The sequence below is a fragment of the Chanos chanos genome, chromosome 2 (assembly GCF_902362185.1).
Source record: "Chanos chanos chromosome 2, fChaCha1.1, whole genome shotgun sequence".
Classification (NCBI taxonomy): domain Eukaryota; kingdom Metazoa; phylum Chordata; class Actinopteri; order Gonorynchiformes; family Chanidae; genus Chanos; species Chanos chanos.
Window position 1 is genome coordinate 53,252,086 of NC_044496.1, and position 18,932 is coordinate 53,271,017.

Sequence of the window (18,932 nt, forward strand, 5' to 3'; positions counted from 1 at the left end):
CATGTTACACTTACAACTTTTTTTTTTTTTGGCCAGAATGTTAGGGTATCCAGACAATTATCAAAGTGGATTAAACACAGGTAGCTAACAATCATTTTACAGCAATGACTATGTGAATTACACCCCCTCATGGGAAGAAAGAGAAAAGAAAACCTTGGGAATGGATATGTTTCTAGAGAAGGACAGGGGCTATCTGAGATCTAATAATGCAGCAATTTAAAAAGAGATACGAGACATCTTGAAGTTGTCTGGACATTGCCCCAAGCAGTTTTCAGATATTAGTCTCCCAGATGAGTGTGGAATGTACCTTTGGAATTTTGCACATCTCAGCAAATTTGATATTGCTTTACTCCCCAGCATCACCTAACAGCATTCCATATATTCCTCATTTTATGTTTCTAGCACTCCTACGTCATCTGTTTTTCAGGGTGTTGCTGCCATGACCATCACAAGATAGGTTTCACGTTCATAATCATAGTCAAAACAGTCAAACTCCTGCACAAAACCCCTTCGCGGACCGTCGACCGGTTTGAAATCGTTTCGTCTGCCCGCGTCTTCTTGAGTGTTTTGTCCAGCCTTTGCCAGGTGTGTTTTTTTTTTTTTTTTTGAACGGCAGCAGTGGAGGTTGGGAAGCCTACAGTAAGCAGAGGTCAGCCAGGTGCAGAACAGGCGCGTCCCTCAGCAGCAGCTCGGAGCACAAGTGAATACTGAACTCCGACCAAGCCTGTGCTCTCAGAGATTCGGCTGCCAACACCGGGGTTGTTTTCCTTTAGTGAAAAATTACAAGCTCTATTGGTTTTGGCGGCTCGCTTGCCTCTCCTACCTCTCCCTCCATGACAGCTACATGGACAGAGATATTCAAGAGACAGTATAACATGTATTTTAATAGGGATAATATTTCATCTGTACACGTATCTTCATTATTTCCTTCATTATCTTGGAGGAGAAATGTTCCCTCTCCCTTGACACATATTTCTGGCCAAGGTCGGGGCCAGCCATAATATCTCTATATCCTTCGTTTTATTGGAATTTCAAGGTGCATCTCCTGCACCACCGTAACCTCAATGGCTGCGAAAATCCTCGGAGTCTCGCAACATATTGCAGGAGATTATAGGATTCTGTTCCACTTATGAGGGATATTTGCAGTGTTTGTCATTCCCCAAATGCAAGTTTAATATTACATAACCAGTAAAGTGTGATCAGGTTGACCACCTATCTGTGCCAGATGTTATATTATTTTGTCCTTAATATATTTTTAAGAGGAGGGGGGAGAACTTGGTCCCCTGATCTCCGAAGACCAATACATACACCAATAAAATGTTCCTTCTTTCTTTTTGTTGTCTTAACCTTGCTGCTTGGCAAAGAACATTGGGCAGCAGGAGGAGGACTTGGAATATGAGTAAATTCTAGAACGTGAGAAAGCATACAGCACAGTTGGAGAAGCAGTAGCAAAAACTTGTATTTTGGCAGGAGGTTCCAATATTGTCGAGGTTTTAAACTTTTCACTTGTAAATCTGCCATCAGCCTGTTATACATGTCATATCAATGTTGTCGTGTCTGATGTCCTGAACCCAACGAATATTTAGTTTAAAAAGAAGAGGAAGAAGAAGAAAAATGCTTACACTGTGACATAAGTAAGTATTGTTGGGATGTGGATGTAGTGGGAAAGTTTTTCTTTTGCGGTGCACCTAACTGAGGGTAGAACCATCAGCTGTGAGTAAGCGGCACAAACAGAGTCTTTTAAAGCAAATAAAGCCTTAATAAGAAAATAGTTCAAAACTAAAGTCCCCCTCTGCAGTGTCGAGTGCATAGATCATAACATGATACTGGTGCCAAGAGTTGATGGTTTGAAGCGTCCCTTTTGACTCCTTTGTCCTCCAGTGGAAATCAAGGACAAATTAAGTTTGAGGCACGGGAAATACAAGATATTGAAGGTAGTCATTCTCTACCGTTGACCACTGTTTTTGCCGCTGTGTCCATGGACACATTCACCAATTGTTTGTCCTTTCTCTTTTTTTTTTTTTTTTTTTTTTTTGTGTCGCTGGGCGTCCATCATTTTTAACTCTTTTGTTCTCTAACTTGGAATTACAATGGATGGAGATTCCAAGGCTAGAGGAATCATTGTTCTTTATTGTTTATACTTGCCCAAAAAAAGATTCCCTCCGCTGCCCCTCCAGTGTGGCAGGCATACTGGTACAGTACATCATAGTGATTAGACGGGAAGCACAGTGAGTCCTGAACTGACGGCAGCATAAGAGGGAGTTCCGTACATTATGCCATGCGCTTGCAGGGTTGTGACCGGGGATTTCCTCAGATGTTACAAATCTTATTCCGACATTACAGAGGATGGCACGATATAATCCACAGAGTGGTTTCACCAAGTGTACTGACAGAAACATGAAATCGGATGTTTTGCTGTTTTTTTTTTGGGGGGGGGGGGGGGGGGGCTTTTGGAAAGCACTAAGAACCCATCATGCAACGTAACTATTAGATCATTGTTGGAGTATACAAGCATTTGACAAAACACAAAAGATACTGTTTATATATTTTGAAGAGCCATTATTTGGCATCCAGAGAGTCACAATGGATTGGATTCGAATTAGCTTATAAATCAGCATCTCCCTGAACTGCTGAAGGACTGAACTGCAGTGCTTCCGTTGTTTCCTTTTTTTTCACTACCCTTTCTTCTACTTTAGCACAAACAAATCTGAACAGAGGAAGAATCCTGGTGCTTGGACTAGGAGTCTGGTTGCACTGAGAGATGTGTAAATATTGTCCTGTGTCTTTTTTTCTTTCCCCTGTGTCCAAATGCTCTAAGGAGAGCCGTTATAAACGGATCCTTCGATAACTCACGCTCCCGTCAATCGTGAGTTTTTACGATGGATTTAAGAGCCCCGGCCAAGTATGCTAAATATGGCAACGCGCGTCGCGTAGTATTCTCCATCCTTCCATGCCTGTCCTTTTGTTTTAATGGGCCTTAATGAAAACCAGGTCCCTGGCCCCCTTGAAGCACAACAACAAGCCTCATTTCTGGCATTTTTCAGGCGTTCCGCTGAGAGAATGCGGCACACAGCTGTCGAAGAGGGGGCGAAGCTGCTTGCTGAGGTCAGCATTGGGCAGGCATCAGGGGCAGGTGGGGGGGGGGTAAAGGGGAGGGAACATGTGGGTGTAAAGAGACAGTAACTTGGGGCTTTTATGAGAAAGGGCTCTTTTTAAGTGGTCTGCTGGGGGGGATCAGAGGGGGGGGGGGGGCGGGCTGCTGCACTGGCCAGCTGTGAGGACACCGAGGAATGTTGGCGCGTTTTTTTTGGTAGACGTGTTCCTCAACGGCGTCTTCTGTGCAGGTTCACCACATGTGTGAGAGAGACAGAGGAGTTGCGAGGGAAATGGAGAAAATGAGCTTCTGTCTCTGTGGCAAATGTCTCTGTTTATGGCGACAACAGAGAGATGAGTTTAGTGTATAGCTAATTCCAGTTGTCAGAGTCAGTTAGATGTGCTTGTGGCTGTGGGGTTTTTTTTTTTGTTTTTTTTTTATGTTTTTTTTTCAGGATATGAAGTATTACAAGTCCCAGCCCTTCCTGTTCCTGGAATGTTCTGTGAAATACGAGCACATGCTGTAAGAATTTTACAAATGAGAAATTTAACCAAATTACTCAAACACAGGGAGCACTGGTGCAAGATATGAACTTTGTGATGTTCGCATCTTATGAAAGCAGCTGCTGATCGTTGAGCTGAGATGTTTAGACGTAACTTGTGAGAGTCAATAGCATCTGTCAATATCCACAACATCACGCATCAGGAAGCAGTGAAAAAAAAGAAAGAAAACACCATGCGATTGGAGAAGAAATATCTTTCAACTTGGTGGGAAAGAGAAGGGGGAATCAAACTGATACAGCTGCAGTCATGTGAGTGGTTCTGGACCAGGGGCAAAATCAAGCTGAGTGAGGAGTGTACTTTGCGTGAAAAGGATTAGCAACATCCGTTCCCCTTAACTAACCTTGGACTCCAAAACAACAATGATGTTATAACATGTTGGGGAGGAAGTTGATATTAAGTGTCGACACTGGTGTGCTAAGTTCATCATTCTTCGAATACAGCTGTGCCTCCACAATAATGCTTTAACAATAAAGAATAAGTCTCTGTGTGTGAGTGTATGTGTGCGTGTGTGTGCGTGTGTGTGTATGTGTGTGTGTGTGTGTGCGTGCGCGTGTGTGTGCGTGTAAGAGAGAGAGAAAGGGAGAGAGAGAGAGAGAGAAGACAGTGTTTTCAAGGATGTACGTGGACATGCAATGTGGGTAGGGGTGAATTGCTTGAGACAGAGATGGAGAATAAACAGCATTGTACAATTCCATTGTGTTATTGTCAGTAATTCAAACACAAGTTTCCCCTACAGACACAGCACTTGAAATAGCAAATTGAAATAGTGCTTTTGGCCAGCAATGAGAGCTAGCTTCCACACGCAGACACACAATATCAGAGCTAAGGCTGTTTGGGGAGTACATTCAAAAGAGGGAAATCACTTAGGGGAAGACAGTCACAGGTCCCTGGCAAAGCAGAGAGAATGACAGTGTTTCCTCTGCTGACTGCTGCCCGCTGCTCCTATCATCAGCTTCACCTGGCCGGAGACCAAATTTGATTCTTTAATCCAACAATGTTTCAGGTCGTCTTCCCCACGCTAGTAATAATAGCACAGCGATCCCACAGAAGGTCAGTGGTGAATGAAAAAGGCCCCGTGGGAGAAAAACAGCAGGGTGTTATGTAAAGGAGAGAGAGAGAGAGAGAGAGAGAGAAAGAGGGCCCTCAGAGCTGAAATGACTGATTGATCTCAGGGAAGTGCTTCAGGACATCGTTTGGTCCGATATGGGTCCTACCCAGCTCTCTTCGGTTTTGACCACACATGTGGTGACAGGAGTGACCTCTGTAGAGTGGGGGCACAGCTGCACCCCTGGTTTTTAAACACACACACACATACACACACACACACACACACACACACACACACACACATTTCTGCCAGCATAGGCTAGACTGCACTGAACTGGATCCTAGCTCTCCACATGGGAGCGGAAAGGCGCTTGCATAACACACACAGAATCAGAACAGAGCCACACCGGAATACTCACAAAATGGACACACGGGCGGGGGGGGGGGGGGGGGGGGGGGGGGGGGGTCACAATTTGAGGCCTTAATAACTCATGTGGCTCATTCCATTCAGTCCTGTTATCTCCTTCAACTGCTATATGATGCTAACAGTAGGGGCAGTGGAACACCAATCCTTAGACACTGCACACTTTTTTCAAAACTTATTTGTCCACTTCTGAAGAGCTACATCATGACACAGTGATATAGATGTGAGTGAATGAACTGAATATATATATATAAATATATATATATATATATATATATTTTTTTTTTTCTGTTGTCTTCTGTGTGAATATGTGTATAGTGGAACTTATTGTTTCCTGCTCTCATATACTTTGTGCTGCTTTGCTGTCTGCAGGGCTGACAGAGGGACATGAGTGGCTTGACCCGCAGCTGTTTCCTGCTGGTGACACACACCTGTATCATGCCAACAACACACTCAAACTCTTCTGCAGGTACTGTCCACAACTTCCCTCTTACAAACACACACACACGCACACACAGACGCACACACACACACACACGTGCACACACACATGCACAGTTCATATTCAGTAGTTAATAATGGCTAATAATATTTCCATGTACATCACCTGCCCTCCTGGTGACATTTAGTTTTACAGTTACTTTTTTTGGGGGGGGGGGGGGGGCAAGGGGGGGGGGGCATTGGCATAGATATGACTGGCATAGAAAAATATTTTTTACCACACTCTTGAAGCCAAAAATGCAATTGAGGCCTCTAGTGGGAAAAGACTAGTTGGATTAGTAGGACAGACTAACAGAATCTGATGTGAATGTCAAGCCTTTTAGCCTAAGGGAGCGAGAATTCCGTGACACCACTGACCAAGAATGATTAAAGCGGTCCCAGTTTATCCATCCATCCTGACTGTTCTGAAGAGAAAAAGAGAGAGAGAGACTGCTGGGTCGAAACATACACATTTTTTAAGTATTGAGAGAGGGTTGCATCACACTGCAACCACGCCAGGAATTCGAACCCCTCTGGACCTATCGAAAGCAACGCTTCCCTACAAGGCCATATGTGCTATGGGCTGAGTTGATACTGTCTTGGTTTCTGGCTGATGAGGTTCTGAAGTTGCTTGACCCGTCAGGCTAGGGCAAAAAGCGCTGGTATTTGAGATATGTTTGATGTTCCTCTGGGATCTGTTTAATGGGATCTTTTGAAATGGATGTTGTCGGAAATATGCGTTATTTGAACACATCATCCTGGAATGCAAAGTTCCCATGTGAAAGTGGAATTTATCAGATGACACCAGATTAACCATGCAAACTTCAAAAAACTTCAAAATAAACCTAATTTAAAATGGTTTGAGGACCGGTATGGGGCTGTCTCTGCATAAGATGTGACATTTTTAAAAAAAAACTGAATATGTATCCACGCATGGTTTCATAGGATGTGTCAGAATTTGTCCAGATGTTCACCCAATTATATATCAGTTCTGAAGATCGTCAAGCTCATTTGACAAGAGTCCACTTCCCAAATGCTGAGCGTAATCCATTGGTTTGATGCCTAAAGTTCATGTCAAATGCTATGACGATACAGCCGTCCAGACGAGGTCAGCTGAAATGAGAGATGAGCTATATGTGATTGGTGGATACGGTTCAGAGACAGGCTGAGCTGCCTGCGCAGCGGAGGAGCTCCGTTCTCCTGAGTTCTCAACCAGGATCCATAGCAATGGCAGAGCCAATGAGGAACAGCTGTGGTTCATTTAGTCCAATTACATTTAGAACTAAAAGGTCTGTATCCTCTTGAGGAACTGCAACAAACTCCGTGTTGTAGACTGGTTGGCGTAGTCTTTTCTTTTTTCTTTGCTTTGGCAATCATTTCTGCTGACACGATTTTCCAAATTCAGGGATTTCCACAATAGAGACATCTGATTGTTGCACATGGAACATGGGTTATACAAACTAAAGCATTCTCATGTACGTGCCTCCAGGTGAGCCAGTAAACAATATAATGCAGTTCTTATCCATGGGTTATGATAAACATAAATATAAAAAACAAATGCATCAAAAAACTAGAATCACACAGTCTGACGTTAAACCAACGCTGAATGCTTTCTGTCTGTGGTGGTAAATAGATGAATAGCAGTAAGAGGATTACGAGAGTTTAATGAAGAGCAGCGCTCCATTTTTAGCTTCTGGGTGCATTTTCAGTGGCTCTGTTCTCTCTGTGTCCGAGAGTTTCAAACTTCAGCCCTGGAGGGCTACGACGTCTACAGGTTTTGCTGAAACCATGAACTGCACCGTCTAATTGCACCAAAAAACTCAGCTCCCAAAAATAATGTGGACAACCAGTCGACAAAATCAAACTAGTGTAGTGCATATCCTGAGGGCTGGAATTTTGACACCCATGTTTCTGTGTTTCAGTCTATACTCTAGGTCAATGCTTTACAGTCTTTCTACCGAAGGTTCACAGCATTGCACATTTAAGATCTCCTGATGGTCCAATACCTGATTCAACTCATCAGCTAATTATTACACCCTTGATTAGTCGAAGCAGGTGCAGTTAATACTGGAAGAGACCCAAAATGTAGAAAAAGTGTGGGTCTGCCAGAACAGGACTCGGAGATAAATATTCTAGTGCGTCGTACAGTGGAGGATGAGCTCAGTCTGATGTATTCCTCATGCGCTCTCTTTATATCAGGGGCTCGACTCACCTGGAGTGGAGACTGCCCTCTCGGACCCTGTCTTCCGCAGGAGTCACGGTGGAGCCATGTGGAAAGAGCGACGTGGCAGGAACCGGGCACAGGCGACATGGACGCCATTCACACTGTAGCAAGCTGGTCATACACAACCTGAGTCGCAACGACACAGGCTTCTACAACTGCAGTCACCGTAACTCCAAACACTACCAGAACTCCACTTATGTTTTCGTCAAAGGTGAGACAGTCTGTGCCTGTGATGGGTTAGTAAGTAGTTCTGAAATGTGATATTTTGAATGGGGAGGGGATTTTTAGCTGTTGTATCATTCAACCTTGGCTTAAAGGTGAAGTGATCAAAAATGATACAAGAAGCAATGCTTCTGTTGACATTTGAAACATTTTCTGTGGTATACTATGGAATGCAACAGACTACTATTTTGACAATGCAGCCCCTGCCTGGGAAAACACATGAGTGAACACGTGCACATTTTCCTGGCATTTAAATGAAATCCTGTTTTTATTTACAGCTGCGCAGATAAGGTCTGTATTTCTCTCTGATATGTAAAGAGCACTTTTTTCTGTTTTCTCACAATGTTTTCTTTTCATTTTGTACAAAACAAAACACAAGTCATGTTAAAAAAAATGACTTGTTTTGATTCTAAATGGTCCAACACTTACAGCTTACACAAGTCCAAAAAAATAAAGTATCCCCACTTTTGTATTTCATAACGACCGGGACAAGGATACGTTCAGTGAGAAATCTGATGTCTGTCTCTGTGTGATATCAGACTTGGATGAACTCCAGGCCTTTACAAAAATCACACAGGATGGAGAGAAAAATTAATGAGAGGCTCATTGCACACCTCACCGAGACTCCAGCAAAGCCATAAATCAGCCCAACTGGCGACGGGGCCAACTTGTAATTACAGTTCTATGACTATATGAAGTGTGTGTGTGTGTTTTGGGGGGGGGGGGGGTCCTTACTCCCAGAACTGGACATAGTAAGAGAGAAGGAACTCAGCTGTCTCAGGACAATGATAAAACAGAGACACAGAGAGAGAGAGAGGGAGAGAGAGAGAAAGAGAGGAAGGCATTCACATGAGTCTGGACTTCTTCTCTGAGGAGGAAGTGAAGTGTGATTGCTTCGGAAGCCGTGGTCATTGGCTATTATTTCCTGGTTGAGCTACTGTTTTTCCAGTATCTACTTGAGGGTCACACGTCTCTGCTTACGGTATCAGCCGCGTTTACTGGCACTGGTGTCCTCACAGAGCCAAAAAATATGTCCATTCATAGCTGACCAATGATTCATGCTAATCTCCAGTGTTTTAAGGTTGACTAATTAAAGCGTGGTAACGTATTCCAGCAGAGATAATATGTGTAAATAATAAAGTGATACTGGAAGTACTATCGCAGTGAAAAAAATACTGTTAATAAAATAATGGTAACTTCCATATGTTACAATGTGAAAAAAATATTCAGAGCATGCAGTACATTTATCATGATGGATCTTTATTTCAGTTTATCATTAAATTCAAATATGTGGTTAATTTAATAGATGTTTATCAAGGTGTAGAGCATTCAGAATATTCTCAGTTGCTATTTTTCCCATTACTTACTGTCTTTGTCAGTTGACAGTATCACAGATTACAGTTTCATCTAAGCAGGCGGTCCAGCAGTCGAGGACGTATTCAAACATGTTTATTAAAAAAACAACCATGCTCTGACGGTCGCGTCACTATAGACCCTTTAGTTTAAAAAAGTGAAACGAAACAAAATAAAGAAACATTAAGCCTAACACATACTGCCCTGTTTGTTTGGCAGGCGTATTCTCAGAGCGTAGTTCGGTCACTGCAGACAGTCAAGCCAAGCACAGTTGTGAAAGAGGATGACTTCATACCTCCGTCAGTAATTTGTTTCTTTATCTGACACTCTGCAAATCAGAAGGCCTGCTTGGAGAAAGAACCGGCCTGCATTTGTCTGAGAGATTTTTTTTTTTTTTTTTAATTACACCCCAGGGTTCCTGACATTGACATTAATTTTAGTTGAGTTCTCCGTTTTTCTAAGTGTCAGTATCGCTTAACTTATCTGTTAAATGCCGCTTTGTCAAAAGCATGGGGGGGGGGGGGGGGAGTGGAGAACTTTTGTTGTGTTTGAATCTGACATCTTTTGTGCAGCAATGGGACAATGGCAATGCAAACTTGTTTTTTAAGCGGTCACTACAAAAGGCTTAACGGCTGGTGTTAATGGTGTGTTTAATGTTCCTCTGGTGACTTTGTACAAATTGTTGTTCCCAGATCCTGTTCATCCCTTCGTTCAGGCGTACAGAAGCATTCCACACACCCTGTTTGTGTACAGACATGATACTCACTTGACAATCCCCTGCAGAACAACGTCTCCCAATCAGAAAGTCACACTGGAAACAGTGAGTACTTTTTTAACTGTTTAAATACTCAGTACTTTGTCTAACCACATTAAAAAAGTTTCAGGTTTTTTTTTTTTAATGAAAACGAATATTCCAGCTCAAACATAAAACACAAAAATATATGTGCAGTGCAGCAACCACAGAAGAGTCGTGCGCACTTTTTCAAAACGGTTAAGCGTGTTTGAAATGACGTTAACAACGAACAAATTTCAAATCCCAGGAAAAAAAAAAAAAAAAAAAGAATGGGAGAAAAAATTCGTCTCAGGTTTAGCTGCAAATCATCAGAGGGTGGAGGACGTGTTTTGTAAGACACTGACGTGGGACCAAGAGAGTCTCAGGGTTTCTCACACCCATTCCAAAGCCACTCAAACTAGCGGAAATGGATCGGGATGGTGGGCAAGGCAGAGGGAAGCGCAGGGCCGCCAAAAGGGAGTCATCCTGTCTGCTTCCTTTAAGAACAGGAAGTTGGCTTTAGACGCTGCCTTTCACTCAGAATAGCATCTCGGTCTATAAATACAGTTCATGATTTACACAAGGGCGTTTAGGAAATGCAGGTAAAAAAAAAAAAGAGAGAGAGAGAGAACACAACAATAACAACAACAACAGGACAAGAAAGTTATTGAGGTCAACAGGCTCTATCATAATTCAGTTATGCGCCAGTACAGTCCAGTCTGAGGAGCTAAGTGCACTTTATAGCTTTGCATTTTCATCTGCCAAATCTTGCTCAGCAGATGACAGCATAACTTGCGTGACGATTTTGTATAGTGAAATGTTGGCAAAGCTTCTGTTCCAACGGTGGCAGACTCCGCGTGGGCATTCGGACATGCCGTTGCATCTTTGGCTGTCTCCTTTGACAATGCCTTGCCACAAACAAATACTTATTAGTCAGATGGCACAGACAGTTGAGTGACCTTCCTGCTTTTGGAAGAGCTGTGGTACCCCTCCTTCCTTTATCCTTCCTTCCTCTTCCAAGCACAACACTTGGCCTCAGAGCAAAGAAAGAGGCATAATGATGGAAGATACTTGGCTACGTTTTTTTTTTGTTTGTTTGTTGTTTGCTTACAGACTTTATTTTGATTCTTATTTTGTACATTACTGCATGGGGTAATAACAGTAGTCTGTAAAAGAGAATAATAATAATAATAATAATAATAGACTGGGTGAACCAGCACTCTTGCCCCGAAGATAATATTCGCTTATCTTTCTACAATAATCAGTGACAAGTGAACTTATGCCATACTGCAGCTCGTCATTTACTGATTTCTTTTTCACTCTCTCTCTCTCTCTCTCTCTCTCTCTCTTTCTGTCTGCTTCCAGCTCCCTCCAATGCTAAAGAGTGTAAGAGAGGAGTTGCTGTGGGACCCAAAGCGGGGATTTCGGATCCCCTTCGGTCCCTACGACGTCTACAGAATGCTGAAATGTGTTACCTCTAATGACAAAGGAGAGCGTGTTGAGTCACTTTATTTTACTCAGAGACAGAGTGAGTCATCCTGTGTAGCTCACACTACATGTCTCCCGGGCACAGCGAATTCCCTCTCGCACTGTAACTGCTCGGAGAGTGACCTTATTCATCATCAAATTACTTTTTAATCTGAAAATAAAACGTTGTTTGAACACCTTTGAGTGCTGGAGCTGGTTTTTATATACAGTCAGATGTCTTTGGATGGTTTATATTGAACTTGAATGGCTCTCTCGCTTGGTTCTCTTACTGTCTCCATAGCTACTATGCTGAAAAATGTGAAAATCCACCCAGAGCGTGTGAGGATCCTGGTCGGTGACACTCTAGTGCTCAACTGCACTGGAGAAACGACCTATAATGGCAGAATCCAGTTCAAGTGGGAATTTCCAAGGGAACATGTAAGAATAGGTTACAAGTCATATATGAGGACAACTATGCCTGATCTTTACTGTGTGAATGAATTCTCAATGTCAGTAGAGTGTAGATGACTCTAAGAATGTCAAAAGAATGTAGATTGTTTCTGGTATATGTGGACTGTGTAAGGTATGAGTCAAGTAGTAGTCAAGAGGTTTCTTCTTTTAATTCGCAGATGAATCGTTCTCACGAGTGTAAGGGAACCAGGGAAAATCCATCCGAAGTCATCATTATGTCTAATGCTCTGATCATACACAACGTGACCAAAGAAGACAGGGGCTTCTACAAATGCTTTGCAGAGGTCGAAGACAATGCGATGACAGCCAAAGTAAAAGTCGTCGTCTTTGGTAAGTGGGCTGAAGTTATGTAACATTTACACAAAGCAAATTTTGCCCGTTTCGGTTTGGTTGAAAGGGTTTTTGTTGTTGTTGTTGTTGTTGTTGTACTTTGCAGAGGAGCCATTCCTCAATATGACGTTTAAAGACAACAGAAAGCAGGTCATCAGGGTGATGGAAGGCACACAGTATTTACGACTGGAACCGAAGATCAACGCGCTGCCCGCGCCCGACACTGTCGTATGGTAAGCTATGCTTACGCTTTCTGGTAAAGCTAGGATACCACGATGTGTCACGTGCTTTGGCTCATCATCACTCGCATTGCCCTGAAGCTGAAGTAAAGGTGAATTTCCCCTGACGTGCTCTTTGTTGGAACTGCTTAGGTACAAGGACAACGTGCCAATCTCTCAGAACTCCTCGTGCTACAAGTTATCGCGCAACGACCTCATCATCAAGGAGGTGCAAGAGAGGGACGCTGGAGTTTTCACCATCGCTGCGTCGAACCAGGAGAAGGGTCTCTACAAGAACCTCAGCTACACGCTGTGGGTCAACGGTACGGACAGAACAAAGACTTCGCAAAAAAACACCGCAACACTTACTGGAAACCGGACGCATTAAGCAATCCCTTTTCACATGTTTTTGAGCGGTCTGCACTGTCTTTGCCCACTGAGCTGGGCTGCAGGTAGCTGCTATGATAGGAATTTTGGGGTTGTTGTTATGCCTGCTGGATTGACGTAGTGATTACAGCTGGAGTTTATTAGTGGCCTTTGAAGATTTCTTTCTTGGTGGGGGTGGGGGTGGGGGGGGGGGGGTTTAGGAGGGTTGGGGGTAGTGGTGGTTGTGAGTGGTTTGGTCTGCACATCAAGCACTGCACACAGCTTTCCTCTGCCCCAAACAGACATTCTCTCGTTCCATTTGAATATAGTAAGCATGTAAATAACAATATAAGCAGGACTAGATACATTTAAACAATCACTGCAGCAAAAAAAAAAAAAAACATCCATATGATAGCTCATTCTATATAAATATGTTATCATATCAGTTCAGTCATCAGGTTTTTCCATAAGCAAAATACAGAAAAGTAAAGTCCAGCTTTGAACATTTGGATGTGGACATGTTTAGGATGTGGACCTGCATATGCCTAAATGAGGAGATTGTGTAACGAACTGCTGCATCACAAAAGTCAGTGCCCTGACAAAATCACTTGAGCCCCCCCCCCCCCTCCCCCAACAGCCCCCAAATATTTCCATTTGCTCCTCAGCCAAGTTTCTAAGAATCCCTCCATCATCCTCAAATAGGACGATGGTCACTCCCCTCTGTTTCAGCAATAAAATATTTACTCTAATTCATTGTCTTGCTTCACAACACATAATTACAAGACTGAATTAAAAAAAAAAAGCCACAGAAACAGAGTAGATGGAATCCATTGATCCCTGGTAACAATTAAAGAACCATTTTAAACATCATTCATCAAGTATTTGAAGTCAGTCCACTGCTGCAGTTCCTCTTGCTTACCCCCCAGTGTTTGCATGTACTGTATGTAAGGAGACTTCAAGGACAGGAGTGCTGAGGGAAACCAGGCTGCAGACTGGTCTTATCAGCTCTACTCTTTCTTTCTTTCTTTCTTTCTTTCTTTCTTTCTTTCTTTCTTTCTTTCTTTCTTTCTCTCTGTACAGTTAAGGGCTTATTATAGTGTTCCTCCCAAGGCTTTGGTCTGGTGTTTATTAGAATTTAAAGGGCCGAGATGTGGTGGTTTGAAACTCACAGATGTACAGGGTTGGCTAGTTCAATGACCTGGTATTGACAAAAAAGTCATTGAATGAAAGTCTACTCGCTGAATAGCCTCATCATCTGCATCTGCCCAGGACCTTGATCATAATGATATGTTTATTATCTCATACGCTATGTGTTAGTGTGCACTTATAGAGTCATCTCTGCAACGTCTAGTGTTGAGAGACTGAGGAAAGTGATGCATTGAATGTGTGTATCTTTGTGTTAACAGTGAGGCCAACGATCTCGGAGGAAGAGGTGGCTCCCATTGGTCCTCAGATGTACCAGTATGAGCAACAGCATCAGTTCACCTGCACCGCCTATGGGATTCCATCACCCAGCATCACCTGGCTATGGCAACCATGTAACCTCAGCCAGGGTCTCACAGAGTGAGTTATCCATTGCATTTCCTCCCTGAGGCAAAGTCAGTCATGATTAACATCGGTTCTTCTGAGTCTGAGATTTAGATCAAAGTTTTCTTGTGAGCGCTATTTAATGTTGCACTAAAACGCTGACATGTAAATTCTAACCATTTGCATTGACAGGGCTATCGTCGTGTTGATCTCAGCCAGGGGATTTAACGAATGTTGCATAAAAAATGTAAATATTAATTGGTAAAATCTGTAACCTTTAACAGAAAAAAATGCCCGTACCCCTCGTCTCTCCTCGTTTCAGCTGGAGTTCTATCTTTAGCCTCATTTACTTTGAGGTTTTAAAATGTTGTGCGTGAACTTGGAGCTCCCAGCTCTAGTCAGACACAGTGACTGGTCTGAGAGCAAATCTACCTCCCCAGGGCTCCCACTTAGGCCATTCATAAATAAATATGAGTCAACATGACAGTCTGACTGGAGGTCATTCGGTCAATTGTCTGCTACGGCTCATTAAGGCATGTGAAAGAGTTATTTTGCTTCTCACATCCACTCTTCCTGTTTGCGGTTTCTGGAAAGAGACGGGGCAGTAAAGGACAACCCATGTCCCGGGTTCAACTCAACTCGGTCCAGCAAAAATAATTTCTTAACCTCCATTCTTAGACTGGAGAATGTTCCCCTAGATTGGTAAAATGGAGAAGCAAGGAAAAATGTGTTGTCCCAGTCTCATATGCCAAGTGATGGGAGGGAAAAAAAAAAAAAAAACACGCCTTCATCTGAATCCTCTGAAGAAGCCTCAGAGACCTGGAGCTCTCGGTCTTCAAATAAACAGCATCCATCTTCTTGTCACCAGCCCATACTAAAGTGAGTTTATCAAAGAAATGCAGCCCTGGAGCGTTCCTCAATTTGCCGCCGCTGGTCCCTGCTGAGTGGGAAAGGACATATTATTAGTCTCCACTTGCCCGAGCTTTTTTTCCAGTGCTGAAAGCTGGACTGACCCACAGTTAATGTCTGCCTGTTAGTGAACCTCCATAAACTAGATGAGCATTCCCATTGAGCCCAAGCCAGTCCATAGCAGCAGGAGCCCTTTGAGCTGTAAGATCAAGCAAACAATAGACCATTACTGAACGGTTATTGTGACTGTGAAGCGCAGGGGGAAAAAAACCCTTTTTTCGGAAAAGTGCACAATGAGAGCCTAAAATTATGTTCATCACTTCATGCGGTGTGATTCGACCCTGGTAATTACGAGTAATTATTCCTCAGACGGTTCTTTTTGCCAAATTTGTGACAGAAATAATATGGAAGGTCAGCGGTGCCAAACGAACCCCATTTCTGGGGCTTTAAAAAGATACTTGGACACAACTGTTGAAACAAACATTGCATGAATGTGAATTGTATTGCTTCTCAACAGCCAGTCAGAAGAATTTATCAGAGAGGGTAATTATTATAACCTTGTTAATGAAAAAGAGCAGACCTTTTTTATACCCAGCAGAGATAAGGGGGGCACATCCATATGCACCTTGGCCAATTACCATGAAGATTTACGCTTTATGCCCCTCTAACGCTGCCGGTCTGAACTTCAAGATTAGTGGACGTGTTAATGAATGTGTGTGTTGGGGAGCGGGGGGTCAGGGTTAAAGTGTGGATGGAAGTGATGGTTTCTGCAGTGCTGGAGGAAAGGAGCATGAGGGATCTTTTTAATCACTGGGGGTGAGAAGTTATCAGTCGTCCCTTGTTGATCCACGTAGATCTGGGGACCAGCCTTATCTCGACAGGCCAGAGTGTGGGGGTGTTTCCTCTGTTTGGTGACGCATGATTCAGCCCTTCCTGTCACGTTGTGTTTCCTCCCTGGCCTCCACTCTCATTAATCCAATTGTTCCTCTCCTTAGAAAGACGTAGAGAAAATCTTCGCTCTTCTCTGTAGGCCTACTTTGTGGCCAAGGCCCAAGATGTATAATTGAACATGTACTACAGGAAACAAAAAAAAAGAAAAGAAAAAAGATGTTCGTCACTGCCTTAGAGGTGTCGGAGTTTGTATGGGTAGATAAACAGGTTTGAGTGACACTGGTTACGAGGGAACATTTTCCCAGTGCCATCTTTTGAGTTGTTTCCAAAGGAAGAGCAACTCTGTGCCTGTCTCTGGATGAAAATGGAGGGCAAATACCATTTCTGAAAACACTGCCGCCATAAGCCTTGGCATTTCCTTGTGTACATCCTGCTCTGTCGTTCAAAGACAAAAAACTTCCTCTCGTTAAATGTTCATTTTTCAGAGGTTGTAGGAAACCGTGGAATGTTAAAAGATAGGGATTTAAAAAAAAAACACTTTTGTTTTAACCGCCTTCAATTTTTCACCAGTGAATTCTAAAAGGAAATTTGATGCATCTATCCCATAGGTGCAGACGTATGGATCAAGTTCCAGTTCTGCTCAACACTACAACCACCGGGAATGATTCACATAATGAGATAGATGTCAGTGTCAAAACAGAAATGCTGAATGGCAAATTAAAGGTATGTATCCTTTAGATGATCTTAGGTTTTAAGAGGGTCTAGTTTTTGCATTCAGTGGGACTGTAAATTGCTTGTTGTGAATGTTCAATGAATGTTGTTTGACTTATGTTACACTGCAAAAATGAAACAAAACAAAACTCCACAACATTAAGGAATAATATTAGTGATCCATAAGAAGTACCCCAAATATTTATTTTCAAGAAGTTAATGTCAGAAAACTTTGCTCTGTTTGCAAAGCCTTGTCATTCTCTTTTTATAATGATACAGCATTTCTGATTTGACTTGACTTTCTGAACGACATTACAGAGCTCTCAAATTATGAATGTATGGATGAGAGTGATGAAACAACAGAAAGAGAAAATGACAAAGTATAACAACAACAGCAACAACAATCATGAACTGGTATCAGTCTACTGAAAAATACAAATTAAAACCTGAACTCGGTACAGTGGTATGTCCTGCTTGATATATTTGGTCTAACAATAATTGCAGTAAGGACTGTCCTGAAAACAGCTATTGGGGTCGGTCACACAGAGTGATCTAGGTTCAAAATGATCCGATTAAATTTGACTTTTGATTGAAGGTAATTTCCTTGTCTAGAAGACTCGTACAGGTAAAATCTTTTGTCTTTGTGTGCTTGCTAAGCGACCAATGGCCACTGTTCATTTCACAGCCCTGTCCAAAACTCTCCAAAAAAATTCCCCTTTTGTAAGATGTCCAGTGAAAAGAGGAGGTTGATAATAAGGGTGACATGGAGCAGGATTTGTACTGATATTAATCCAACCCTTTCTCTCTCTCTCTCTCTCTCTCTCTCTCTCTCTCTCTCAATACACTGAAGGCAAAGCAAAGCCAGTCCTTCCGAGTTCTGTCATGGCCAGCGTTTCTTAGGGTTTCTGTATCCCTCCCCTTATGTTTATACTGAAGTGCACTTTTTCGTGACAATGGTTATTTGGTGTTACCAGCTTGCTTTCTTTCAGAATGCCTCTGATCAAACCACAGGAGGTTGCAAGGTCAAGAGTGTATTCACTTTAGGTGCCTTTTTTTTTTTTTAACGTCTACGTTTTTTTAACGTTGAATGTCTTCATCACCTTATTTAAATCTGTCATTCTCTCTTTTTGTTTAACGTGTTGATCAGCGCCTTGCACAGTTTGCCAAAGCACGCTGCACGTTGGAGACTTTAGACCCAGCACTTTCCCAGAGGGGCTTGTTACCAAAACCGTTCAACCCAAACTTAATGAAGCGCAATCGTTAGTGGGCAGCTCTCCCATAACTTTATCCATAGAATAACTTTAAGTCGTGCTGCTCCAATGCATTCTGTCAAACTGGGCCATAAAACCAAAAGCACACAAGGACATTCAAAGCCTGAGCATATGGAAACATAACAAAAAAAATACAGGAAATTGAAACTAGTCAAACATCATGAAAACACTTAAAGAATTCTTAAGCAGATGATGAAATTAGTATTTTTCAACTAAACTGAGAATCTAAAAATTTATTGTAGGTCCTGCTGCATAAACAGGATTAGAAAAGAATTAGGCCGCACAAACTTTATTGAAAGGCCTTCAGTCTCGATCCATGATGCCCGTAAATTGAGAAGCAGCCCTTGTTTACTAGCTTTTTTCGGCTAAAACACTGCTGCTTTACAGGACTATCGTACAGGGGTCAGTGATAACAAGGCGCGGTTTAAAGGGCTAGGATTTGTTGAGACTGAATTCCTTTCTGTCACATCACATAAATTCCCTCGACCCTCCCTGAACAAGAGCCTGGTAAGAGTTTGCCACAGAGGGAAGCTCGTAACGACCAATGGAAAAGACACACAGTAGAGTCACGGTGTCTGGGGAGGGAGATGGC

General features: G+C 42.7%; 1 protein-coding gene across 1 annotated transcript in view; it reads left to right on the forward strand.

The window, feature by feature from the left end:
- Positions 1-18,932, forward strand: part of kdrl (kinase insert domain receptor like) — a 46,483-nt gene that overhangs the window by 2,791 nt on the left and 24,760 nt on the right. The window contains 10 exon segments of the mRNA XM_030793107.1: positions 5,501-5,597; positions 7,808-8,043; positions 10,100-10,227; positions 11,545-11,707; positions 11,948-12,084; positions 12,276-12,447; positions 12,554-12,680; positions 12,819-12,988; positions 14,438-14,594; positions 16,967-17,081. Coding sequence (XP_030648967.1) covers positions 5,501-5,597; positions 7,808-8,043; positions 10,100-10,227; positions 11,545-11,707; positions 11,948-12,084; positions 12,276-12,447; positions 12,554-12,680; positions 12,819-12,988; positions 14,438-14,594; positions 16,967-17,081 — 1,502 coding nt within the window.